Source organism: Ursus maritimus, unplaced genomic scaffold, assembly GCF_017311325.1.
Source record: "Ursus maritimus isolate PB19 unplaced genomic scaffold, ASM1731132v1 scaffold_2, whole genome shotgun sequence".
Taxonomy (NCBI): domain Eukaryota; kingdom Metazoa; phylum Chordata; class Mammalia; order Carnivora; family Ursidae; genus Ursus; species Ursus maritimus.
The window spans coordinates 90,595,265-90,623,081 of NW_024424452.1; the positions used below are offsets into that span (position 1 = coordinate 90,595,265).

General features: G+C 46.6%; 1 protein-coding gene across 2 annotated transcripts in view; it reads left to right on the forward strand.

The window, feature by feature from the left end:
- PTPN14 (protein tyrosine phosphatase non-receptor type 14) overlaps window positions 1-17,600 on the forward strand; it is a 166,003-nt gene extending 148,403 nt beyond the window's left edge. For both annotated transcript variants that reach the window (XM_040636335.1, XM_008701150.2), the window contains exons 14-19: window positions 487-630; window positions 2,005-2,223; window positions 5,684-5,812; window positions 7,798-8,032; window positions 11,841-12,004; window positions 17,208-17,600. In XM_040636335.1, the coding sequence (XP_040492269.1) occupies window positions 487-630; window positions 2,005-2,223; window positions 5,684-5,812; window positions 7,798-8,032; window positions 11,841-12,004; window positions 17,208-17,336 (1,020 nt within the window). In that variant the 3' untranslated portion in view covers window positions 17,337-17,600. The remainder of the gene's footprint in view (window positions 1-486; window positions 631-2,004; window positions 2,224-5,683; window positions 5,813-7,797; window positions 8,033-11,840; window positions 12,005-17,207) is intronic.
- The last annotated feature ends 10,217 nt before the right edge of the window (window positions 17,601-27,817 follow it).

Here is a 27,817-nt window from a genome sequence, read left to right on the forward strand (position 1 = left end):
TCAGGATTTCTTAACAATGCAACAAACAATGTTTATAGGTTTTTTATCATTTGATCTGTGTAAAAGGTCCATCACCCTGACGGGATCAGATAGTTCATGACACTGTTTCTCTTTCCCTCTTCCTGACTTCCTTCAGCCCTTACCTTCCAGAAGTCTCTTGCTTAGTACACAGTTTTGCTTTTTTTTTTTTTTTCTCTTTTTGAGGGAGCCCTGTGGCAAGGGGGTCTTTGCACGGAGCCTTTGTTCTTACTTGTGCATTCGTTAGTTCATTCATTCATCCATTTTTAGGTAAAAGCTCAGGGTCCCGAGGAACTGGCTTCCGCAGGCACAGTGGGAATAATGGGAAGGCTGTGTCTGAATTTGCCCCACTGCTGGTGATTGTCTGCATTCCTTGGCTGGGGAGTTACAGATTTGGGGAGATTAAAACACATTCCAGCCTTCTACCCGCATAATAAACAATGAGAACATGCCTTTTCTTGCCGCAAGAATCTAGAGAAACAGAAGATGGCAAGCCTGGAGGCGCAGAAGCGGCCGCTCATGCTGGCAGCCTTGAACGGACTCTCGGTCGCCCGGGTCCCGGGGCGGGAAGAGAGCCGAGCTGATGCCACCCGAGTTCCCATGGACGAGAGGGTAAGCGCTGCGCTGGTCCAACGTGTGGTTCAGTCCCTGTGCTCTTGGGATTCCAGAGCTCGCTCCTTGCCCAGACATGCCAGCACTAAGGTTTGTTTGATGAATTAATTCTCCAATTTGAGATTAGCAAGACTCGGTGTGTGCATTGTATTAAATTGATTCTTTTTTTTTTAAATATTTTATTTATTTGACAGAGATAGCGAGGGAGGGAACACAAGCAAGGGGAGAGGGAGAGGGAGAAGCAGGCTTCCCACCGAGCAGGGAGCCCGATGCGGGGCTCAATCCCAGGACCCTGGGATCATGACCTGAGCCAAAGGCAGATGCTTAACGACTGAGCCACCCAGGTGCCCCTATTAAATTGATTCTTTCCAGCATCTCCAGTTCCTTAGTCAAGTTGGCGCAGTGACGTCTGCCTCACGGGACCAGCCCCCTAACAAGCTGCGTGGCCTTGGTCTAGTCACTCCATTTCTTTGGGCCTGTTTCTATTCTTGAAAAACGAGGAAGTTAAGCCATTACGGTAGCTCTCAACCTCTGTGAATTTTGGAAACCATTATCCTTTCTTAGGGAGTGATTATCTTACCCATACATTTATAGAATTCTTTTAATAGACCGTCCCCTTGTTTGGCTATAAAACGTGGCTGATTTATAATTGTTAGGAAAATGCATGGTGAGAACTTTGGTTTTGAAAAGTGGGAAGAAGCTGCCTGCTAGTGTTTTAGAGGTGAAGAAAGGTATTCCTTTAGTTCTTAGAAGTTACTGTCCGGTTAAGAAATATGTGTAAATTTAATAGAGTGCTAGTAACATTTCCATTTGAGACTTCTGCCAGTATATATGAAGCATTAGAAAGGTTTAAACCTTTCTAGAAGGGACTTTAGCGGAATCATGTAATCCAGCGAATACCATGTGTTTGTAATTAGTAATTTGGCCATGGGAAAATAAAAGACAGGATCTCATCCTCAGAAATAGGAACTGTGGACCAGTATCATCTTAAATTTAGCTCAAAAAAACCCCCCCAAAACCACACCTGCTCTGGAAGTGGAGAAAAGGATGTTTGGATAATTGGGATGAGCAATTAGTCCTTCTTATCACTAGGACTTTAAACAGAGGTGTTAATAACGAAAATATTGATTTTGAATTTCACTTCTTGCCTGGCCTTACTGACCACTTCTGTCTAAAGTGTGAGTGAGAAGGAAGTGGGTTATTGGGCCAGAGAAACTAGCAGTATGGTGAATAAGGAGACCAAATAACCAAGCATTCGTTGTAGCTCTTGAAACTACTTATTAACACGATCACTGTAAATATTTCAAGGGATCTGACTCATTGGAGTTTTTGGGTAAGGTAATCCGGAGAGCTGAAGATTAATTTCTGTTGCAGTTCAGGACCCTGAAGAAAAAGCTAGAAGAGGGAATGGTGTTCACAGAATATGAGCAAATTCCAAAGAAGAAGGCGAATGGCATTTTCAGCACCGCTGCTCTGCCCGAAAACGCCGAGCGAAGCCGCATCCGCGAGGTGGTCCCCTACGAGGAGAACAGAGTGGAGCTGATCCCGACCAAAGAGAATAATACAGGTTACATCAATGCCTCCCATATCAAGGTGAGAAGGGGAGCGTGTTGGGGAGGCTCGTGGACGACTGCTGGGTTAGAGGTAAAAATGCAGGGAGAAAAAAATCGTAGGGCTCCGAGGGAGCATCTTGGCTCGTCCCCAGCCCCCGAGGGAGTGTTTTTGAACTCCCGTGCGTCTTAGCCAACTGGAAGGGCATGTCTATCACTGCAGAGAGAAGCAAGCCTCGCAGCCTCCGGGAAAACCCCAGGTCAGCTATTTCTGCAGCCCGCTCCCCACCGAGGATTTTAGTTTTTCCTCTCTCTTTGTTAGAACTCCCTAAACGCTCACGAGGAAAAGCCCAGGATTGTCCTCTTTGGTTCGTAATGGGCACACGGTGGAGACTTTGGAAGTCGCAGGCACCGTGTTTCTCCTGTCATTGCAGCTTTTTGGATGTTCAGGAGCCACAGAAACTTACCGATTCTCCCTGGTACTGCCACGGGTTACGTGCTGTCCCACCGAAGTCCCGAATTTGCATGTTATTTAGGAGAGCGGACGTACTGAAACACAAGCCATAAAGGTGTGGTTGGTAGTGAACTCTGCAAGATTGGCCGCGTTATTCAGTGTGTGAATATCATTAAATTTTTGCTAGTATTTTGGATACTCAGATCTTCATATCTCAGTATTTCATCAACTTTAAAATTAGCGTAGCTCGCCCCCAGCTAGAATTTAGAGTTCTAGATACATGTGTCTCTGGTTCAGTGTTTCCTAAACGGCTTCCCTTCCTCAGTCTTCCTAGTAATAGAATGTCAGTGTATGTGCACTGATCTCCAAAGTGGGAGAAGTTATTCACATACTGATACTATAGCAGGGTGTGTTGTTTCGTTTTGGTTTTTAAGATTTTATTTATTTATTCGACAGAGATAGAGACAGCCAGAGAGAGAGGGAACACAAGCAGGGGGAGTGGGAGAGGAAGCAGCAGGCTCCCAGCGAAGGAGGGAGCCCGATGTGGGGCTGGATCCCAGGACCCTGAGATCAGGCCCCGAGCCGAAGGCAGACGCTTAACGACTGAGCCCCCCAGGCGCCCCTACAGCACAGTGTTTTTAAATAATACACAGTTCATGTTAATAGTCTTTTATGATCATAACCTTAGAAATCTGTGTCTGGCCTTGTTGGGAGTTATTCCTTTTCTTCATTGGACTTTCCGACTGTAGCTGAATTTTTTTTTTTTTTTTAAGATTTTATTTATTTATTTGACAGGCAGAGAGGCAGCCAGCGAGAGAGAAAGCACAAGCAGGGGGAGTGGGAGAGGAAGAAGCAGGCTCCCAGCGGAGCAGGGAGCCCAATGTGGGGTTCGATCCCAGGACCCTGGGATCACGCCCTGAGCTGAAGGCTGACACTTAACGACTGAGCCCCCCAGGCGCCCCTGTAGCTGAATTTTTGGTAGATCCCTTTGAGCTTCTAAAATCCAGCCAGAGGTCTGCTGCGTGTATCCCTTGTAATAGTTGGAGGACAGAATAGGAAAAGAATACTGTGGTTGGACGTAGGGGTTTTGTACACAGAGCATAGATAACTACACGTATATTTTCAAGTACCAGAAAGTACTGTCAAAAAATATGGAGGAGTAACTATTATGGATCATATTGAGTATTTTAGTCCCATTTTTGAGAGTAAGAACTAAAACCATAAAAACTATAAAACATTTCCTGGGCTTAATTTAGATGATGAAATAATAACCAAAATCACGAATCAAACAAAGCTGCAAATCGCACAGCTGCCCCTTGGTAGAATGTCTTTGGAATAGGACATGGCGATACTGTGCTGTCTTCTTCTTTGGGCCAAATGTCCTTCATCATTTTCCATCTGCTGTCTGGAAGAGCTGTCACTCTGCATCAGCTGCGCCCATTGGGTGTCGTTAACAGAAGCGTCCCCTTCCTCTATATTCTCCGAGGCTTACATTTCATCTCGTGGATCGGGTTAGACATGGGTGCATTTAATAGACCCATAGAGCTTGCAAGAACTTGTCCTTGCGTTTTTGAGTAGAGTTGTATATCTTGCCAGTGTTTTCTCCCTGGGTTCCAAGCAGCTATTAACACAGAGCAGAGACTGATTTGCTCCAGCGGTAGAATCATCACATCTGTGAAAATCTACCTCAGTAGCGTTGGTCGTTGCGTTTTTAATGCAGTTTTTAATGGTCTCCTGTCAATACTTGGAATTTGCTGAAAGGCCCCAGGCAGCCGCATACTCTGGAAGTATTTATGGTTCCTATATGTTGGGTGCCAGAGAGGCTAATGTTGAAAATCACAATTCCACAGATAAATGAAACTCCTAGCCAGCCAGCCAATATATGAATGTTATCTCCCACCAGTACTTGGAAAATGGATTCTGCTTGCCAGCTTTGACCTAAACATGTCTTGTGTAATGAGACAATAACTGACATTGTTTTTGTTGGAATCGAGTTTAGTATATAGTTTCATAAAGTAAATGAGGGAAAAAAGTTTCAAACAATGATCAGTTCATGCTCCAAGAACTATCTTGAGATTTGCGCTGGTGGACGTCTGAGGAGGCCTGACTTTGCACCAGAATGGAAAGAAACACAGAACACCCCCGAAGGGCACGATTTCACCCTGACAGCAGGACCTTCAACACTTTGGGCACCGCTTACTCAGGATTCTCTGCCACTAATACCTAGAGCTGCACAATTATCCTCCCAAGATCCCCTGGCTGCGTGGGGCTCTACTTTTATTATCTAGAATCATCTCATGACTCCCAAGTTGGTTTGGATACTGTGGTGCTGCACAAGGGGGAAGTTAACAGTCAGATATCATGTATTGTTGGTGTAAGTACCTTCGTAACACCTGTGCCGTGTATGGCGCCGTGGAGTTGCGGGAACGACGGGCGTTTGTGACACGGTTCATAGCAGGTCATGGGCGCAAAGACATCGCTTCCAAAGGCATGTTGTTCCATGGTACACTTTTTTTTTTTTTTATCGTGTAAATGAATGCCGGAGAGTACTGTGCCCTGGACTGTGGGTCACAATATAATAGTGGGCTGTGAAATCAATTTAGTAATCAGGAACCTGTGTGTGTGTGTGTGTGTGTGTGTGTGTGTGTGTGTGTGTGTGTGTGTTTTAAAGGAAATAGACTAGATAGGAGGAAAGAATAGAAATGATCAGAGTACATTGTACATAGTAAGTACAAGTGTTGTTAGGTTATACACACCCATAGGGTCATGTGCTGTGTGTGTGTGTGTGTGCATGTTTTTAACACTCACTAGTTTGTATATAATTACTGTAAATTACAGACAAAAAAATCGGTGTATTTTAATAGGCTTGGGTGGCAAAAAGTATTTTCATGGGAGAATGTGTCACCAGCCTTTTCGATAATGGCACAAACCCATTTGGCCTAAAAAATATTACCCAAGGTTTTCAGGTAGAGACAGATGGACCCCTGGTCAGCAGACAGTGCTGTCCTGGATTCGGGGTTCATTTACCCTTGCTTTCCTTGGTTTCCAGGTGGTGGTTGGTGGGGCAGAATGGCACTACATAGCCACTCAGGGGCCCCTGCCACACACGTGCCACGACTTCTGGCAGATGGTGTGGGAGCAGGGAGCGAACGTGATCGCCATGGTCACCGCGGAAGAGGTAAGGACAGCCGTCTGTTCCGGGGGGGCGGGGGGGGCCTCTGGTGACCTCGGTGCCTCATCCTACTTCCTACAGCACCATTTCTCTGCGAATCTTTTTTCTCTCTGGCACGCGTTTCTTTTCTCTTCTCCCACATAGATTTGTTTTATTTCCCAAAGATAATTTATTGTCGTATCCCATTTTCCTCCAGCTCTTTAACGCTTTTCCTTAGACTGCCATAAACTAAAATCAATCAGACAAACAACTAAGAACCAAACTTCGGTGCAGCCAGCTCGCTCCTGTGCGCCAAACAAAGCACTCATCTTTCCCATGGAATCTGAGGGAAAACTTTGGGGCTGCGGTGGGTAAATCAGCACGCATTCCCAGCCTCAGGCATGGCCAGCCCCACACGCCTTCATGCTTATCAGCTGAAAAGAGACCAGAAACTCTTGTTCCTGTAGAGGTCTCTATTCTTTGGGGAGAGGGGAAAAAAAATCTGTTTCTTTCTTTGCCAAGTCAAACATGGTTTTTCTGTTGTAACTAGAGAACTCTGCGTGGTATTATAAAAACTGGCACACGCCTCCGGTCAACCTAGCAGTTTGCTCGGAGCTCACTGTCTTTAAGGGAAGAAGTTGTGTATTTCTTCTCTTGTCACGTTCTCTTTTTTTTTTTTTTTTTAACCACTTCCTTTTTTTTCCTTTCATGAAATTTTATTGACGTTTTGAAGTCATTTAGGGAACAGCTTCATCTGTCTTTCACCAGTATCTAAGGCATACCCCCTTCCTTCAAATTTTTAAAGGCCGGGAGCAGAGTGAACTGGGAAAAAAGAAGAAAAAAAAAAAGTCACATTTCCTTCATTGTTCTGAGCAGTTGCTTTCCAGAACAAGCCCTTAAGCAGAGAGTGGTGAAAGGCACTTCAGGCCCTAAAGCCAGTGGTACTTCTCTCTCAGCTGACCCGTTTGACCTTCCCACGAAGAGTAAATTCTCCATAAAATCTCTAGAATCGTCTTATCAAATCGCATTACTGGAAGGGATTCATTCAACTCAAGGCAGTGGGTCGTCGGTGCTGACCTCAGGGGCATGGTGGCCGACAAGACAGGCATGATCCCTGTCCCCAGGGAGCTGCTGTCCTAGTGGGAGGGACCATACAAAATGAACAAATGAAGCTCCGTAGGGGTCACGGCTGCGAAGGAAGCGGAAGGGGTGGTGGGATAGAGACTGGTGGGGGTGCTACTTTCAATTGGACGCACAGCCAGGGGCCCTCCAAGAAGGTTGCAGCTGAGCTGAAACCCGGGCGACCAGAAGGGGCCAGCGTGACAGACACGAAGGCTGGTGATCTGTGTGGCAGCCAGAGGCTGACAGTCTCTTGGAATTTGTAATCCACTTGGCCACTCAGAAGTGATAGAAATGAAAGCCTCAGCTAAACCGACTTTCACAGGGTTGGTCAGTAAAAGAGGCAGGTGTGCTTCAGACTGGAGACTCGTTCATGCAGATAATCAGGGCGGGAGCGTTGGTGTCACCCGTGGGTGTGTGGCTTTACGCGGGGAGCCATCAGGGCTCCTGGGAGGAGTAGCCCCAGTGCGCGGGCCCCCTCCCACAGCTCTGCCCGCGGCTCAGCCCTCCTCCGGCTCCTCCCACCTCCTGCTCTGGGGCTCCTTCCAAGCCACCGTCTGATCCACTCACCACTCCACTGGTAGAACTGTGCAAACCTCAAAAATAGACCCCGTTTTGTTCCTGCCTCTGGTCCCTCTGCACTAGCTCTTCTTTCTCAAGTTCAGCTGCAACTCAGTGGTCAGTCTTTGGAATATTTCCTTGGTGTAACTACCATCGTGAAGGTTATTAGGTCTTAGCTTCAATTCAGGGGATCCCCTCTGTGATGGAGACTGCACAGTGTCCTGAGTTAGTGACCTAGAAGCTACTCATTTCCTCCGTCCTCAGATTTTAAGATGAAGAGGATAAGAGCTTCCCCTGACTTATTTCCGATTTTGCTTTTGTGTGTGATTCAGGAAGGTGGAAGAACCAAGAGCCACCGATACTGGCCCAAACTGGGTTCCAAGCACAGCTCCGCCACTTATGGCAAGTTCAAGGTCACCACAAAGTTCCGAACAGATTCTGGTTGCTATGCAACCACAGGCTTGAAGGTCAAGCACCTTTTGTCTGGGCAGGAAAGGACGGTGTGGCATTTGCAGTATACGGACTGGCCAGATCACGGCTGCCCAGAGGACGTCCAAGGATTTTTATGTAAGTTTTTTCTTCCCAGTCAAAATTTTACCACCTGCATCAATGGTCTGATCAGTCGGAAGGGAAAGGGAAAGAGAGGATGCTTTCTCCTAAGTGGCAGAAGTATTATGTCATTGAAATACATGTCCCTCCATATGGTATGAACAGAGAAGAATAATACGTGTCATTTATCACAGTCTCCTTACCTTTTCTCCAAATAAGCTGAAACTGTGGTAAACTAGTTCGTTCTATCTTGATGTAGGCCTGTAGGTAGTCATTAATAAATGGCTACTCTGACGATGTCACTTGTCTGACCCTTGAAAACATGCTAAGTGAAAGAAACCAGACACAAGAGGACAAATATTATATGATTCCATTTTAATGAAGTATCCAGAATAGAAGACTTCACAGAGGTAGAAAGGGTGGTAGAGGTTCCAGGGACCAGGGGAACGGGGGGAAGAGGAAATAGGAAGTTGTTATTTGATGGGTACAAAGTTTCTGTTTGAGGCAATGAAAACATTCTAGAATGGGTACTGGTGATAGTTACACACAACCCTGTGAAAAACACTTATTTTTTTTTTTTTTATTGTTCATGGGGGTTTGCAGCTCATAAGCCCTGCATTTCCCTTCCCAATAGCAGAAATCTCAATGAGTACTTTCTGATTACGTCTGATTAAGATACTGGGGATTATTGAAATCAGCTTGTTTTTGAAACTATCATTTTTGAATTCATCCTTTTATATATATATTTCTGAGTATGGTTTTCTTCGAAGCTCGTTGACCTACAATATCTGCAGTACTGTATTTGAAAAGCCAGAAACGGAGTGCGTGCCCACTGCTCCGTAGGCTGTGGGTGAGGCTTTAGGTGCCGGAGGCCGGCTCTGTGTGGGAGGCACTCACGGTCTCCTGAGAAAGGCAGGCCAGGGAGGACAGGCCGGAGGTGAGATCTGACACTGCCATCTGCTTTTTGGGGATGGCTACAATGCTCCCCTTCCTTTTCCACAGTCTCACGTAATTGTCCTGCACTCGTGGGGACACCCCATTCCTTCCTCCCCCGGTGAGGCCGTGGGCTCTCGGCAGACTCAGTCCCTGCTGTGTGGGTGACGCTCTGGCTGACAGAAGACAACAGTGGGAACATCATCTGGATATTGGAGACCGTCAGACCCTTGATTTTATCTTGGTACTCACTTAGAAAGGAGGTATGCAGAGAGGAGAAGGGAGAGAGAGAATAGGTTTTCAAGAACCTAAAAGTCCCATTTCACAGGTTCCAGTGGGAAGCGCTGATGTGTACCCGTTCACTGACACAAGTACTTCATTTCCCAGCGGGGCAGTGACGACGGGACTGCGAGGGGGTGGCCACTGACAGAGAACAGAAGGGTGATGGGAACCAAAGGACACAGAGCAAGATCTAGAGAGGGTTAGTGCCTCACCTGAGGTCACACAGTTATCTGCAGCTCAGAATATTCATAAAGAGGGCAGGGACCTTTGAAGAACTTTCTTTCCTCCTAACAGTGCTCTTTTTAATTTTTTTTTCTGGTAATCTTTTGCTAATTGATTTACTAGAATTCTCTCCAAGATGCAGAAAGTGGAAACAATAAAAATAGATCCGTTTGATGATTGGCAAACAGTCAATAGACTCAATCTGATAGAAGATTGAGTCGATAAAGTGATTAAAATTATAGTCTGATCTCAATCAGAACCAATTTAAGGAAGTCCCATCTAAATTACTGAAAAACATAGAAAATTTTTTAAAAGATTTATTTTTATTATTTTAGAGAGAGGGTGTGCGGGGTGGGGGGGTGGGAAGAGGCAGAGGGAGGGGGGAGAGAGAATCTCAAGCAGACTCCCTGCTGAGCACAGAGCCCCACGCGGGGCTCGATCTCACGACCCTGAGATCATGACCTGAGCCAAAACCAAGAGTCAGATGCGTAAGGCACTAAGCCACCCAGGTACCACCATAGAGAATTTTTTTTTTTTTAAGATTTTATTTATTCATTCGACAGAGATAGAGATAGCCAGCGAGAGAGGGAACACAAGCAGGGGGAGTGGGAGAGGAAGAAGCAGGCTCATCGCGGAGGAGCCTGATGTGGGGCTCGATCCCACAACGCCGGGATCACGCCCTGAGCTGAAGGCAGATGCTTAACTGCTGTGCCACCCAGGCGCCCCCCATAGAGAATATTTTTAAACAATGTAAGTTTATTTATGTTTCTAAGAAACCCAGTGTCCGGGGGGCCTGGGAGGTCTTCAAAATGTTGGATCTTCTGGGTTCTTAGGAATTTAAAAAGATTCTTGCCTGTGCTTAAATTAGATTCCCTGGAGGCAGGGGACTCAGGGCACATTGTCGCCCAGCCTGGAGAAGTCTTCACTGAATTACAGCTTAAGAACTTTATTAACGTGACTGCTAGAGAAAGCATCCATTTTAATCCAGTTTCTCTGTGTTTTGTGAAATTCCGTGTGGTGGTAGCATCTGCTTTATGGATCAATATTCCTTTTCCTTCTTAAATTTAGCACGAGGAAAAAACCCTCTCTTTTGCGTGTGAACGTTGCCTTTTTTGACAGTGTGTACAGAGCGCCACCAAATTGCTTTCCCCTCTTACAGAAAAATTGTGAGAATTCCACACACGATATTTAGCTCACGTTGGTCCCGGATGCTAACTACTCTGCCCGGTCATCTCCGATTGCCTTCCCTCTGTTTCGTTTTGTTCTAGCTCATTTTACATTACTGGTGGTGATGGTGATGGTGGTAATCGTTTATTCGGGTAGCCTACTTCAGATGACTTTGTAATTGCATAAGGTGATAAAAGCACAAATAGGAGTTCGTATTAATTGTATGTAAACAGATGCTTCTGAGTTACGAGACGGGTTTGACCTCACTTTTTTTTTTTCTCTCCAACAATTCGAGCGCTTCCGCAGTCTTGTTTACAGTGCTGCGTTGGGATGAGGTTTTCTGAGTATCAAGAGCCTTCAAATCGTTCTCTCCCCTGAGCTAGCTACTATAAAATCTCTGTTACTAATTGCCTTTGTCCGGTCCTTGGACTGTATGAGGATTACAATTTTATAGACTTTTCCTTTTTTTCATGACCATGAACAAGAGAAGTCGTTAAGGCTTGTGCTGCTGTAATTTTTCATTCGTGCCCCATTGGAATAGTGAGCAGACCCCCACACAGCCCTGCCGAGCCGGGCAGATGTCAGGAGGGATGCAGGAGGTGACAGGACCCCTCCACTCCACACACACGTCGCCTCCAGAAAGGGGAGGGCTCATCTTGAGCTGCTAACGTAACCACGTGGAATCTAAGCTGAGAAGCAGGGCTCCCACCCCCCAAGTCTATTTTTAAATCTAAAAACAAAGTCAAGCCTCAGTTGACATTCACTCATTCAGTGAGGGGAAGGAGGAAGGGGCAGATGGATGCTCTTTCCACCAGAAATTGGCTCTGACAGGCGGGCGTTTCAAGGGGACCTAGCTGGTGTTCTGATCCCAGTCTGTTAATAGTAGGAATTGCTGTAAGTAATGTCGAGAATCATCTGCTTGGGGGACTTTGGGATTTGCGGAGGGGAAAACAGAATTTAATTTTTAAAAAAGAACTATTTAATTTAAAGAACAAATTCTCCCGTGGACTAATTGACTCCCAGCTGGTCCTTTCTGGATCCAGGACTGTATGGCGGGTACCAGCCAAATAATTAGTGTCTTGTAAGAACTGTAAATTATTGTCACTTAAAAAAGAAAAAAGAAAGAAAAAGATTCACCCTTGGTTTTTTCCCTCCCCCTCCTCCTCCTCGTATGCAAAGCCATGTAGGACTTTGGTGACGGGATTTGCACTGTGTCTTGCAGCCTACTTGGAGGAGATCCAGTCGGTCCGTCGCCACACCAACAGCATGCTAGAAGGTACCAGGAGCCTGCACCCCCCGATCGTCGTCCACTGCAGCGCCGGGGTGGGGCGGACCGGCGTGGTCATTCTTTCCGAGCTGATGATCTACTGCCTGGAGCATAATGAAGTGAGTCATTCAAGGCTTTCCTGAATACTCCACCTTGGGGACCAGTCTACATCGCAGCCAGACCTGCCCCTGGGCCCTTTTCATTTCCAGGGCTTCATTTCCTGTCTTCTGACTAGAGTTTTCCAGATCCATGATTGGCCTCTGACATTTACAGCCTTTCTTATCTTTCGCCTTTCTCCGCTCCGTGTAGACACGCAGACAGCACACAGGAGAAAGAGATGAAAGTGTGAGACAGGAAACATGGAGAAAGTCTGATCTGCATCACATGTGCTTCCAGAAGTCTGTGGTGTTTTGCAGCCGGTCTGGTTTTATTGTGGGTCATCGTCCACGGTGGTGATCTGGTCACCGGGAGTCTAGAGGCGACTTGCGTTTCTGGGAAGTGTTTTGGCCGAAATCCTATGTGAAAATGTGTGTAGTTGATCCCTGTCTTTCATTCTGCAGAGAGAGGTTTCATTTGGAGGGTGGCTTGCTCTCGTCTGGACCGGCAGTGGGGTGGCGCAGCAGGGTAGAGAACCTGAGCGCACAGACACGGCCTGCCCTTGCCAAGGCTGGGCACCTCGCTCTCCTCCCCACCAGAGTGGGCTGCGGCTGAGCCTGCTGCTCGAGTCAGGGACTTGTACAGAGGGGCTTTTGATTTCACGGCGATGAGATCAAATCAAATCCAAGGCCGAAGACCCATTCTTCTGCCTTCTATTCACACGGGTCTTCGGGGGTTTCAGATGGCTTTGCTGATTTTGTTGATGTTCTTAGTTGGGGGTCTTCAGAGCAGCCGTGTAGAGAAGCCAGGCACGTGTCAGTCGCCCTGTTTTACAGAATTGGAAACTGAGGCCCAGAAACAACTTAGTGACTTGTTCCGTGCCACATGGCTCTCAAGCAGTGGTGCTAAGGTGAGAAGTGAGGCCTTCTACCTCCCGGTCCCGAGTTCTTTCCTGTCTTCCCTCTGCCGGCAGATGCCAAGTGCCATTGGTTCTTGTTCTGTTCCCAGATTACACCGCTCGGAGAGTCCAAGGAAACTTTGGAAGTGGCTCATTAGTTGTTAAATTAGGGAATGTGACAGTGCACGTTCTGTGAAAGAATTGATACAATCTTCGTGTTTACGCCATAGTACCAGTGGTTTGAAAATCAGATTAAATATTGCCCCACGAAATTTCTTATATTGAAACTTCCAGGAAAACAATAAATACCAAGTTTGGACATGTTCAAAGGATTTTTAAACTCTGCCTATACAAAGCTCCTTTTGGAAACTTTGAATCCATATATATGTAGGTGCTACTAAAAAGTAGCATCCGTGGGGCACCTGGGTGGCTCAGTCGGTTGGGCGTCCGACTCTTGGTTTCAGCTCAGGGCAGGATCTCGGGGTCATGGAATCAAGCTCCGCGCTTAGCGGGGAGTCTGCTTCTTTCTCTCTCCCTCTTCCTCTGCCCCACCCTGCTCGCATGCTCTCTCTCTAAATGAAGTAAATCTCTAAAAAAAAAAAAAAGTAGAATTGGGGTTATACCAAAAGTGGCCTCTTTTTAAAAACAAACATTCTGTTGATGAGCAAAATGCCCATTGCAGAATTAGCTGAGACTACCTAACAGGAATTTGGTCATCTTCTGTGAGTTTTTATCCTTTTGTCTCACATCATGAGATTTCTTGATTATTTGCTCCCCTGTCCCTTCTAGAAGTCTCTAGAAGGGTCTAGGAGACTGAATAGTTTGCCACACTGAGTTCCAAAGTGACTCAGTGCTGGGGAGATGGGAAAAGAGAAAGTAGAATCAGGGTATGTATGACCTGAGTATATCCAAGTTCCTCCAGAGACACCAGTGGGCTCCAGAGGAGGAGAAAGGGCCTATCGTCATCTCCTCCCCACTTAGCCATCTTATCACCCCCGTGTGTCACTGTCTTCCCCACAGTCCCCTTGTGTTCTCCATTCCATGTGAACTCTTCCTCTGCCCACCCCCTGCTCCTTCTGTCCGTCTTGTCTGACATGAAAGATGGTTCTGTTCTGAGCTCTTTGGAGACCCATCAAAAGCTGAGCCTCAGTAATGTGATAACATGAAGGCTCACTGGCCACCAGATGTTACTGGCCCAGTAGAACATAAACAGCCCATGTCTGAGCCAGTGTGGTACTGAGTGAGGGATTCAGCCATTAGGGCCTTGCATGGACTTGGGGAGGGCTCAGGGTGATTAAATTCTCTACAGTGTGTCCAAACACAGTGGATTTTCCTCAATGCCCAGTTGCACGCCAGAACATTCTTTGCTGGAACACGGTCAGTCCAGAAAGGACTTCTGTTCCCATTGATACTCAAAGATAGCAAGATGACTCATATTGTTCACTTCCCTTTCCCTAGCACAAATATAGCCAGCCTTATCTGCCCCATTTCCCATCGCTGCTCTTGGTAGATGGTTAGGGAGAAAAAAGTTTTCTACTTTGTTCTGCTTCAGGCCTGGCTAGTAGGACCCAAACCCTTATTTCAAGAGAAGAGGGGAACATGTTCAGCTTGTTTGTTTCCTAAGCAAAGATTTTGACAAATAAATGTGAAATTGTGTGTTCCGTTTTTTTCCTCTTTAAACATCCCTGCCTTCTTAACATGGCTTCTGGATTTAGCAAACTTTATATTTTAGTCTGTAATCCGTACAGTTTAGTTTTGTCAGTGAAATGCCTTTTCTTTTTCCTGGGATAAAGATGATGCAGCCCGGTTAGGTAGCTGTGAGGTGGGGGTGGGAGGGACCTCCCAGGCTACTCTGACAAAACTCTTCGCAGCCCACCACTTTGGGTCACTGGATGTTAGCTTGACATTTTAATGCCTATACTTTTTTTTTTTTTTTTTTAAGGAAGCACTAGTTTTATGGTTTGCGATACTCTCCTTTGCCCGCCGCCCCTCCCCCTCGATTTAGCTCTCTGTCCTAGATTAGCTCATTATAAAAGGTTCGGTTCTCACTAGCCAAATAATGAGATGTCTTATCTTGCTGCTTTTCTGAGGAAGTTATCCCTTCTTTGTGGAGTAGAGAGGAGAAAATGCCTTCTAGACAAGACTGAGCAAACACCAGCTGCTGCGTGATTCCTTGGGGTTAGGGACAGTGGACAGCAGAGACTCTGGGAGTGAATCTTCAAGGCAACTAGGATTCTCGTTGATTACCAGGGGGAACTTTGTCTTGTCTCTAGACTGCCGCTTATCAGATAATATACTGTCTTCAGGGCTGCTCTTGCAGGCTCTGAGATGGTAATGACCATGATGGTGGGTGGGGCTGGGGGTGGTGGAGGTAGAGGCGGTGGGTGTGATGATGGTGCAGGAGATGACGGTGGTGTAGGAGATGATGGTGATGGAAGTGGCAGAGGTGGAAGGGATGATGACACAGTGACAATATTACAGTAACAACCACCAACCTATAGTGAATGTTCACCACGTGCCAAGACCATTCTAGGAGCCGTACAACTCAAGTAGCCTTCCCAGTAACCCGATGAGAGAGGTCCTGGTGACGCCCTTGTGTGACAAAGAGATTCTGAGGCACAAGTAGATGAAGGGACACATCGCTGTCCCACAGCCAGGAAGTGTGAAGGCCGGGTTTGGCAGATGAAGCCTGACCCGAGCCTGCGCTCTTCACTTCTGTGTGACCCTGCCTCCCTGCCAGACCCTTGACGGGAATGGGGGAGAAGCAGCTTTAATCTGTCCTTGTATCTTCAGCGCCCAACTCAGTACTGCTCATCGAGCATTAGGCTCTTACATCAGTTCGCTAGCAGGTGCCTGTGGGCTCTGCGTCACGGTGTCAGTTACCTTGGAGTGCCACGTAGGCAGAGACCCCCTAGTTCGAAGCTTATGCTATAGGCTGTGTACTTTGACTAACAATTTGAGGATTCACGTGCCTTTTTCTCTTTCCTGATTACTGGGGACTTTAAATCTGTGGTGTGCATTATTTAACTGTTTTTGGAGAAGAGCAACCAATCAGGCTGGCGTGTCCTGTGTCATAGCGACACAACGTTTGGAAGTAGCTGAAATGACTCGTAAAAGTAAAGACACACAGCTGAGTTTGTTTCCTGGGGGCAGAGCTCGCAGAGTAGGGGCAGTGTGCTGAGGCCATGCTGGCTTTGCCGACGCCATGATACTTCTGCTCTGACTGGTCCAGGAGGATGGAAACGACTCGACTGAGCCTCTTGGTCCGCTCCGACTCCCGACGGTTCGCCATGTTAATTCCCTTCCTTGAAGCTGCTTCTGTATTCTCAACGAATTGACACACAAGCAGTCTCATTTAAAATAGGAGCTACTTTTAATGAAAGTTTTTCACTCTAAGTATGACTGTTGTGATGGGCACTGGGGTGTGGTATGAAGTGCTGAATCTCTATTGTACACCTGAAGCTAACATTACACTCTATGTTAAGTAACTGGAATTTAAATAAAAACTTAAAAATACCCAGCAAAGAAAAGCTGCGAGAAGCAGCCCAGTTCTCCTGGAGAAGACCCCAAACATTTGAATTGGTAGTATTTCTGAACTTGGGTGTGAAGGGTAGAGATAAAAACAGAAGGACCAACTGAATAAAAAATCAACCAGCCAACCAACCAACCAACCAACACGACTGTGTTCAGAGATTGTACTTGGATGTTTTAAAGGTTTCCCCATAAATTATCTCACTTGATAATGACCATGATCCCGGGAGGCAGCAGGATAGGTATGATTGTTCCAGGTTCATCAATATTAATGAGTAGTCTTTATTAAGAACCCGGTGTGTGCCGGACACTGTGCTCAGTGCTTCACCTGCATCTCATTGTTGGATCCCATGAGGCGGGTACTACGGATCGCCCGCTGCTCTTGCTGAGGAAGTGTGGCTGACCTGGGCAAGGCCACGCGGATGTTGGAGGAAAGCGTCACTATTCTTATTGTACAAATGAAGAAACTAAGACCCCAGAGGTCTTAAATCCTACTGCTGAGTCCTGGTGGAGTTGAGAGTACCAGTCCGGTGTAAGAAACTGCAGCCTCTGGGTTTTCTCGAACAGGCGGGTGTGTATTAAAAGCATCACACCAGTGCCAGTGGCACGTGACCACCAGATTCTCCAGGTGCTGGTAGGAGGTCTTTGATCGGGAAACCCTAGAGGGGCCGAGCCCTTGGCTTTCTCTTGTACCTACAAATGGGCAGTGAGCAAACGCTTCCCAGATGAGGGAATGAGGAAGGACCCAAGGGCAGCTCCTCATCTCAGGATCTTGTGCTTCTTCTCTTTTCTTGCAGAAGGTGGAAGTGCCCATAATGCTGCGGCTCCTCAGGGAGCAGAGGATGTTCATGATCCAGACCATCGCTCAGTACAAGTTCGTCTACCAAGTCCTCATCCAGTTCCTCCAGAACTCCAGACTCATTTAACCCCCCGCCCCAGCTCCTGGAAGAGGGGCCCAGCTCCATCGTGCAGTTGGGGAGGGGCCTCCAGACAACATCTGCTCCCCGAGCAGGGTGCAGATGGCCAGAGCAGGCAGGTCATGGGCTCCCTGAAGACAGGAGCCAAGAGTATTCGGAAACATCGTATATTATTTTATATGAGATAATTTATTTTTCCCCTTTTGGATAACTTTTGTGAATCATTGTAATTTCAGTTTTCACAATAATAGAGTGCTTTTCATTTGAACCATATTTTGACTGATCTGCATTGTAAATATGTCCGTAGGGAAGGTTGCCTGGTGGATCATTTGGGGGACAGAGGCATAAAGGGAACACATCTCTAGTGAAGTTGCAGCCAGATTAGTAACTGACCCTGAAATTCATCAGCCTGATCGCTCATGTCCAAATCAAAGATGGCAAGAAAATGAATTCATTCTAAAATAAAAAGGTAAGGGCCCAGGCCCTTCCCTGAAGGAAAAAATAACAACAAAAACACTATTCTCTCATATTTGGGGACTCATGAGCCTTGATGGCCAGTGGCCTCCCTTCCTCCTTTCTGCCCTCATCCTCAGCAGCTTGAGTTAAGGACAGGAACAGCCATCACCCAGGCTGAACGAGGAGCTCTGTATTACACCTTTCTCAACACTCCTTTTGGACTCTGGAGCCTGTGTTCCCTGTCGGGGACTGTACTCTCAGCATTTGCTCCTGCTCCCTGTTTGCTCAGTGGGCCCCATTCTGGTGGTCTTTGAGGCTCCGGGCCAGGCCATCTGTGCAGCTAGGCCGCCTGCCTGATTAGAGAGAAGATAATGGACCAGAGTGGGAAGAGAAAGGAGACGGGCAGGCCCTCGATATCGTTTCTTATTTAAATAGGATGTGTATGCTGGACAGGGGCCTGAAGGTCGAAGTGCTGGGTACATTCTGCCTTTCCATCAGTCACCACGTCACTGGAAAGGTTGTAAGGGAACAGTTGGGAAAGCTGATTGATGGGGCTGTTTGGCACTCAGGTGGCGGGGCCCTGGCTGGGAACCACTCCGAGTGTGAGCCCCCTCCCAGCTGTGCGGCCCTCACTGCAGGCTTCAGCCTGCAAGAGCAGCACTAAGGCCACTCAGGACCCTGTTATCCAAATTTTGGCCACTGGATGCAAGATGCGGGGATTTGTCTCGGACGAAACCCTTCACTGCTTTCCTGTTCTCTGCGCCCCCCTCTCCGGGCGCTTTGCAGCTCACTTCTGTGTCTCTTCCTGAGCCTACGCTGGTCATTGTCCTGAATTTCTTAGGTCAGTCCTACTCCACACCTTTTGCCCCTTCCTGAATTGTAGGACTTTTCCTCTCTCCTGTCTAGTTCTTGAACACAACTTTTAAACCATGGTTTTGTCCTTTGAATTGACATTCGTGGGTGTTCCCTTATGCCTTTCTCCACTGCTGCCTTCTTGCTTTGTTTTGTTCTTCCTGAGCTGAAAATGTTACGAAAGAATGGCATCAGGTCAGCCAGAAAGAGCGAGCCTGTGTGACATCCGGTGACCACGCGGCCGCAGTGGGGTGTGGAAGTGGATTCCCGGTGAACTACTTTGGAATGGTGATCCACTCAGTTTCACATCTGGCCAGGGGTTGTGGTGGTGGTTCTCGCATTTAGACTCAGAGTATCTGGTGATGAAGGGCCTCCTCCCTTCTACTCCGAAGCCTGAAGGAATCAGTCAGGGAGGGTAACTTAATTAAGCTGTTGAGATTCTGGAATTTAGGTATGTGTTCTGGAAAAGAAAACCATGAGTATGACCTGTATTTTCAATGGCGCAGAGCTCATCACCCTCACCTGGAGATGCCCAGAACTTGGATCGTTGACAGGCAAAGAGGTACCTGTGTCCCTTCCTTAGACACTTTCCCATCCTTGGGACAGTCTGCTGTCGGGGATGTTGTCACAGTTGGTCTGCGGTTACCGGCTTATCTGATGAACCACATCAGTATTTCTCCTTCGTCTCGTAGGCCCCAGCGTGGGCGCTGTGAAAACCGAGTCCCATGTGGGCAGCATGTAAAGCCGCTGTCTCTTTGAGCTCATCACACATGCTCTTCCTGTCAACCTGTCCGCCGTTGTCACTTTGTGCTACGGGAGTTGTTCGTGCGCACAACTCAGGGAGGACGTAGGTTTGCTGTCCGATTGCCCAGCGAGAGTTTCTAGCGAAACCCAAAGGAAACCACTTAAAAGTGACTCCACATATTTCATTTTTAAAAACAAATGTGTTTGCTTCTGTCGTGCATTTTGCATTCCTTTTCCCCATCTCCAGCCAGTGCCAGCACAGCTCCTGTGAAATTAACAGCAGGCATCGAAAGTCCTTCTCGTGGCATCTGCATAATAATTGCCCAGAGATGCTTTCTATCTGGGAAGCAAGCCAAGGAATAAACCTTGAAGCAAAGTGTATTAAATTAGTTATCTAGTTAGAGCTTTTGGAATGAGTTCCTGATGATGTATCAAGTCTGAAGCTGGAGCTGTCGGGGTCTATTGTTTTCTGTTTGGATTTGAAGAGAGAAAATTAAAATAGAGGGGGAGAAAAAGAAAGAGATATCCTCTCGCAGCAAAGCCATTCAACACTTTGGGGCCTCTGGTTTTGAAGTTTTCCAGTTGAAATGTTTTGTTTCTGTGATGTGCACTCATTTGGGCACAGGGACCCAGCGTTTGTCCTTGTTTCCTGTGGTCCCTGGATGGTGGGGGCTGAGTCTGATGTCTTCATCCTTGAGCAGAGCTGAGCTGAGCTTGTTGGCAAAGCTGAGCCGTGGCCCGCTGCGCTTATCGGCCCCTTGGGCTCTAAGGAGACACCACCTCCGGTAGCATTTATGTTTACACACACCTCTTTCCTTGGATAGGAGGTAAAAGAGGACTTGGCTACATTAGAGAGGGATGTCAAACATTGATTTCTTTGCAGGAGAGGGAAGAGGAGTGAGCTCCTCTTCCCAGTGAGAGAGGAACAGGAGGATGGGCTAAGGGGAAAGCAGATCCACGTGAACTATTTTGAGCACTGTGCTTCCAAGGAGCTTAAATGGACAGAGTTTGACTTTTACAAACTGTGTGATCCTAGATTTACATTAAGAAGAGGAACTAATCTTTTTTCTATGATTTATCTCTCATTGCTTGCCTGAGACTCAAGTGGCCATCTCCAGCCCCTTCTTCCACCAGCCTGGTCAGAGGGCCTTTGTGGGCTCTGTCGAAAGGGTTCCTGTGGGACCTGACCACTGGCTTCCCCAATACTCAATTTATCCTTTATCTTGTCTACTTTTAGCTTTTGAATTTGAGATTCAGTTTTAAACTCCGGGGGGTTCAGGAGGTCAGCATTTTTACCCAGCTGCCTACTTCTCTCATCTTTTCAGCTTAATGACAGGTTGACCATAGGAAATTGACAATAGCTGGACCATTTTTTGTTACAATGACAGAAAATTCACATGAATCAACCTAATCTCTACAATATTTTTCTTCGCCCTGATATAGTAGGGGTCCTACACACCATATGCCATTTTCCCACACAAGTGCTAACGAATATGAAGCATGTGAAATGGGCAGCTTGGCCTTAACCCTAATGAGCTTTGCACTCGGTGAATGGGTCACCTCCTGGGGCGGGGAAGTCGGTCTTTGCAGAGAGGTTAGTACACCTAGATGTTAGTATGTTCTCATAGGCGGGGTTGGCCATCAGGCACATCACTATGGGGGTTTCAGCTGCCATCTTTTTTTGACGTACAGTCTGTGTTAGCTGACCTTAGGCCAGTGGTGACGGCATATGGTGTGTGGGCCAAAAGGTGTCCTTGGCCGGAAAGCAAAATGTGCTTTTGAATCTCATTCCTCCACTTCCAGTGATGTGTTTGATGGTGAAAGCAGGTATAGCTATTGACTTTCTTTTTGGGATGATGTGTCCATCACTTTGAAGTGGGGGAGTCGCGGGGGTAGTTAGTCTGAGATACGTGCCAGGGGGCTGAGACACAAGGGACAGGATTGGGTCAGACCCATGTTATGGTTACTATGTTCCTCATTCTGCCTCCATCTTGGCAATAACTCTTGGGGGTCCTAAAGGAGGAAATTTCCAGAAGTACCGAGTAATCGCTTTGGGGATCTTTAGGTGGCCCTGTGTGGGGAATTCTCTTGATCCTCACATTTTACGAGACTCTTCTGCTATTTCATTTTATTTCTGCATATTTTATCAGCTGCACATCAGGCTCTTATTCAGTGATTTCTTTTTGTGAACAAAGTATCCACTCATCCAGTACTGCTTCCAGATGGAGAAATTTGGGTTTTCCACGGACACTGCACAAATTTTCCAGCGGCCTACAGCGTTATGGATGACAAATTAGTTGGCCCTATAGGATGGAAATAATCTTAGTTGGCCCTATAGGGTGGAAATCTCTAAGATGTTAAATTACATTTGAAACTTCCCTTGGATGCCGTGCAAGAAAACAGAGTGGTTCTTGTCTTCGCCTCAGCTCCTGAGACATCTTGGGGCAAAAGACCTTAGGGATGCATTTTTTTAAAGTAACAGCAACAAGCCCGGGAGAGATGTGAGGGTATAACCAATCAAATCTGTCCACATGTGTTGCCCCAACAGTCGCTGTTATTCATGGGATCCCGTAAAAGCAGCCAGCCAAGTATTACACAGCCTTTATCCTGCCTGTGCTCACATTTCGCATTTGGGTTATAAACTCAGGTGGGTGAGCATTTGTATTCTGCTGACTGCCTTTCTTATCTCCTAGCTTAATGTAACTGCGTCTTCTGCAAGGTCAGACTAAAATGTTCCCTATTAAAATGTCTGTGCGCCTGGCAGATTGCGTATCTGGCACCATCGATTGCGTAAGAGCGGAGAGTTCATTGTTGTTCCGTGCGGTGAAGTGGGAGGGTGTGCCTCAGTTCCTGCTGTGCAGAGCCGTGGTCAGCCCTTCTATTTTAAAAACAAATTCAAGGACATTTTGTTACAAGGCAGGAGGGCGAGAGCTGATGTGCAGCCTGGCCATGAAAAGCATGTGTAGAAAGTCCCTGTTTCTTCCACACTGCTTGGAGCCATCCGGATCATTCTTTCCCAAAGATGCCATAAGCCTGCCCAGGGAAGTTCTAAACGGGAAGAGGAAGAGGGAGGGCGTTTTAGAGCAGCCCTAAAAAGTTGCTATCAAAAAAATATGTTGATTCACAATTTTCTGAACTCTGGAACGTCTCCGCTTTCTGCTTCCCTCTCTGTAAGGCCAGAGGGATGGCAAGGACCAGGTGGCAGCCCCAAGAAAGCCCGGTGCTGCAGGGTTGGGATCTGTCTCAGCCTGGCTCTCGGCAGAGCTCGCTGAAGGTCAGGGATTCACATGCGTGCCTGGGTGTGCCGTCATCCCTTGCCTGCTGGCAGCTGCGCCCTTCTGTGCCACCTTACTAGCAGAGGGGTCTGCTCACCCCCCCCGGCCTCGGCCCCCGGCCCCGGCTTTCGCAGCCCCAGCTCCTGCGCATCGCCGTCCTTTCTCTCCTGCTGTCCCAGGGCAGTTGCCAACGATGTTCCTGTTGATGGTAGATCATGGTTATAATTGGGGCACAGAAACGGCGAGGACATCAGTACAGCGACTGCAATCATTCCTCGTCTCACTGGGGGGCATGGGCAGGATGGTTTGGTGACATCGCCCCCTTCATTTCAAGAGCACCTCGCTCAGGGCTCTGCTGACCTCTCCTTGTTTTTCATTTGCTTTATGGCTCCGCTCACACTTTGTCTTTCCTTTCCCTACCCTTTTGGCACAATGCCTACAAAATAGTTCAGTCTGGTCGTGGAGAATCACTCTTAAGCCACTCTAAGTTACATAATTAGGAAATCTAATTTTAATTTTTTTAAAGCTTATTGAGTTTGAAGGAACAAGATCTGGCAAATGGAAAGAATCAGAAAGAATGAAAAATAGCGGGGCGCCTGGGTGGCTCAGTCGGTTAAGTGTCTGCCTTCAGCTCAGGTCATGATCCCAGGGTCCTGGGATCGAGCCCCGTGTGGGGCTCCCTGCTCAGCAGGGCGTCTCCCTCTGCCTCTGCCCCTCACCCCACTCATGCTCTCCCTCTCGCACGCTCTCAAGTAAATTATTAAAAAAAAAAATAGCTAGAACATTGTCAGCAACCAAGACGCTGCCCTTTGCTCCTGTTTTCCCCGGTGGACACGGGCTTGCCTCGGTGCTGGAGGGAATGGTGGGTCTGATGGTCAGTCCCGTTTAAGGCGATTGTTAGCAGTAGGTACTTTGTTTCTTCCAGATGGACTTCCATGCGTTCCCAGTGGCTGCATTTGGCAGAGTGACGTGTGTGGTCGGGTTCCTTTGTGTCGAGCTTCCTCCTCCTGACCCGTTTCCTCTGGTGCCCCCCCCAGCCACCCAGGGGCCCAATCTGGCGCAGCAGGGGCTCGCCAGGAGCTCGGACAGGTTCTCTGGTGATCAGTTCTCGGTTGTCCGGGCAGCGGCAGGATACGCGGTTCGGCCCCTGTGTACCTTATCCCGTTGCTTCTCCCCGGCCTCCTCCTTCCAGGAAACCCAGATGCGAGATTCTCACCTGACCGCAGGTTTCCAGGAGAAAGCTGAAAAGAGTGGGGTGGGGTCTTTTTGTGCCTTGGGGGTGGAACCGTTTTTGCTAAAATCTCAGGAATCCTGCTCTGAGTCGGGATAGCTCTCAGAGCGGGGATGCCTGGTGTTCTCCACATTTCTCAGGGGCCTCCCTCCTCCCTCAACTACGGTGTCAGCTAATAACTACCTTCAGCAGGGAACCCAAAGCTGTAATTCAGAGCCTTTTGTTTCTTTTCAGCGTGAACATTGTAAAATGTTACTGCCGTTTACCTTTGACTAAACTTTCTTGCCAGTCTGGAATCTTAAAAATCTATTAACCATATCCCCTTTTAAAAGTAAGGTTACTCTTCATCAGAGATGATTCCCTGTGTCTGTCCTTTGTTCCTTCCATAGCTGACATGCTTGAGGGTTCTTGAATGGGAAGACGAAGACAGTTTACACATGCAGATGACTATTTAAAAATATAACCTTATATACTTCGTATTACATCAAGTAGGCCTATCTAGTTCGTTTCACTGGACTTCTTGTTGTTACCTAACTCAGTATTTTGATGCTTTCCTTGTCTGTGTTTTTATAATATGTTGTGAATTGTGGCATCATTTAAAACAACTGGCATTTCATAGGTCTCCTTTTGATACAATGTGCGGACAGGTCCCCAGCTTAGACACCAGTTTGTTCTTAAGGTTCTTAGGTCAGCCCACAGAAGCCTTTGGACTTCTAACAGAGCTGAAATGTGGGGATGGGTCAGCCCCAGGAGGCTGGCTGTTGTGAGCTGACCTGGAAACGTAACCCCTATGATGTTGCTGTGAGACACGCATTCCAGGTTGGGACTGGGGCTCCTGACAACACCCATCTGCTCCCCTTGGTAGCTGCTTGCTACCTTGCAAGACGCAAATCCAGTCTCTTTACTACAAACAGGGATTGTAAGGGGAGAGAGGGAGTGAGAAGTTTATAGGACATTCCCTACGTCAGGGAGTGATATATTAATATTCATGGCAACTTTAATTCGGTATAGATGCCCTCTCAATTTAATATTAAAAGCCTTAAATAAAACTATGCATGCTTTTTTCTATGTGCTTTTTTATATCAGTAAATAAGCTTATGCTTGCCAGTTTTATACACAATTATGAGGTGTGTAAATCTGACTTTTGACAGTATTTTTTGCACTGTTTCCTGTTTTTATAAAGTCTTTAGATAGAGGTCCCAGTTGAGTATTGTTTGTGTTCTCACCGTCCTTGTCCTTGCTGTAAAATGTTTCATATGTACCTTTACAAATGTGAGATCTTTATTCTAACTTTTTTTGTAAAAGATATCTATTGACTTCCATAAGCAATAAACCTTTTTTTTTTTTTTTCTGGAGAAAACAGTTGAATCTTCTCTCTTCTGTGCCATACATGTTTGCATTAGATGCAAGCACCTACATCCTTTTCTTTTAGGATTATTTTCATAGGCAAAAGTGCCTGGTAAAATCTGCTTTTTCACTATTTTAAAGCCCGTTTATTTCTACCCACTTTTCATTCCTGTATAACTTGATCATACTGAAGAATTCGTCTGAAATTTCCAGAGTGGTCATGGTTTAAACACACACACACACACACACACACACACACACACACAAACCCGCCCAAACCTGACAAGGGTGGTCACCTGGAGTGAAGAATACACAGAAAGAGATCTTTCCCACCAGCGCCGGGATAACCCTGACCAAGTGTCAAGTTCCTTCCCCCAGCGGTCCCTTCCTCAGACTCCAGACTGTCCACGTGGAAGTGGCAGCCCCCAGGCTGCTCCGGGACACCCAGATTCTCGGTTTGTCCTTCAACAGCTCCTGTCCAGGTTTTAAGAAGGCTGCCCGGCCCATATTTTCAGCACATCAGCACCCGAGACATCCGCAGCGAACACCTGGTGATGAGGGTGGACAGTTTGTGTCTTTCACGAGTAACAGGGCGACAGACTCGCTTGTGTTACCCCATTTACCCCCGTCACTCCACGAAGAGTCTACCACCGAGGTCCCAGCATATATCACACTGTGTGAAAGAAGACCATGAGCCACTCTGGGATGAGAGAGAATGGCAAGCACATCTCTTTAAACAGAGAAATAATTCTGTGTCTGTGCTGACGGGGGCAACAGCAAAATTACAGGTCTTGAAAGAAAAACTGCATAACGTTAAAAAAATGATAACAAAGTGCCGCTGGAAATGGAGAGAAGCAGAATGGAAAGAGGTACATACGCTATTTGTTTTCTCTTTCATGGACTGCGTGCACGGACTCAGTTTATTTTCTTTGGATAACAGAAAAAAAGTCTTACATAATTTTGAGACAAACGGGTCTACTGGTGGTTACTGTTTTATCTCCAGACTGTTAGCAGAGCTGAGGAAGGACATTTTTTTGAGAAGAAAACCCAGAGAGCAGAAGATAAGGAAAACATACACAGACATGCGATGAGATGACCCAAGCAGGACCAGATACGTGTATTTTGTGATTTTACATCTTGATAAAAACAAGTGGGAAGACGTTATCTGACTTAGCAGTGAAGCACGATGGAAGAAAAGAGCTCATCCATAACAGCTGTAAAAAACATAAAATCTAGGAATGAAGATCCGTGTGTAGGACCTATACAAACAGAGCTAACCATTTTGAGGCCAGACAAATGGATAAACTCACCACATTCTTGGATAGAAAGACTCTCCTTATGGAGAGGTCAGTGCTCTGTGTATCACTCACTCTAATGCAATTCTAATAAATACCGAACAGCACTTTTGTGGGGAAGGAGGGAATGGCCGAGAGGGCTTGGCCAAATGATGTTCCAGGACTATGGAGGGCTACATGTGGGCGAATGGTCAGAACAAGTCAAGAGAACACAGAAGACTAGCCCTACTAGACACGAAAAGTTTTGCAGTGCCACAATAATTGAGAATACAGAAATAAACCTAAATCTGAAGGGAACGATAATGAGGCCATTTCAGATCAGCAGAGGAAAATCAATGAATGATGCCACCATCGTGGCTAGCAATTTTGGAAATGAAAAATTTTAAAGAGTACAATTGGATCTCTTCCTACTAAATAATTCCAGGTAAAGCAAAGACTTTAAAAATTATTCCTTTCTTCATTTAAAATGAAAAGCATTTTCTTTCTTTTAACGATGAAAACTTTCTACAGCAAGTGCTTTGAAAAATAAAGTTAATGGTCCACCAGGGAAAAAATATTTTCAGGACATGGCAAAGAGCTAATATCCCAAAATACATTGAGCTCTTACAAATTATTATGAGGGGGGTGCCTGAGTGGCTCAGTCGGTTGAACAGCTGACTCTTGATTTCAGCGCAGGTCATGCACGATCTCAGGGTCGTGAGATCAAGCCCTGCAGCAAGCTCTGGGCTCTCTGGGGAGTCTGCTTCCGAGTCTCCCTTTCCCCCTGCCCCTCCCCCTGCTCGCTAATAAAATCTTTAAAAGATAAAAAATTATGAGAGACATGAGTAGCAAGATCAGCAATGGCTGTGAATATCGACGCATAGAAGAAACAGGAATTCCTAAGTACAGGAGAAAGTGCCCCATCTTATTAATAAATGCATAACAAACAAAATAATTCACACGGCAGGTTGGCAAAACAATTTCAAACCGTACGTTGTTACGACGGTAGAGGAAAACAAATACTACAAATATTATATCGTCTTGGTACTTCATGCAGTTTTGGAAATGTAGCCAAAATTATTTATTCAAATTTTGGAAGTTTTCACTACTGGATCCTGAAATTCCATTCTAGGAATCTAGCCCCCAAAATGCTACCACCTGAGAGCAAAATTCAACGTCAAAGATTGTGCCTTGTGGCCCTGTTCATAAGAACAGCAACCTGGAAAAACCACGTGTCCATGAATAGAATGAAGAAATTATGACACATTCAGTGCAATGTTGACTCTGAAAAGGGTGAGGCAAATCTGCAAA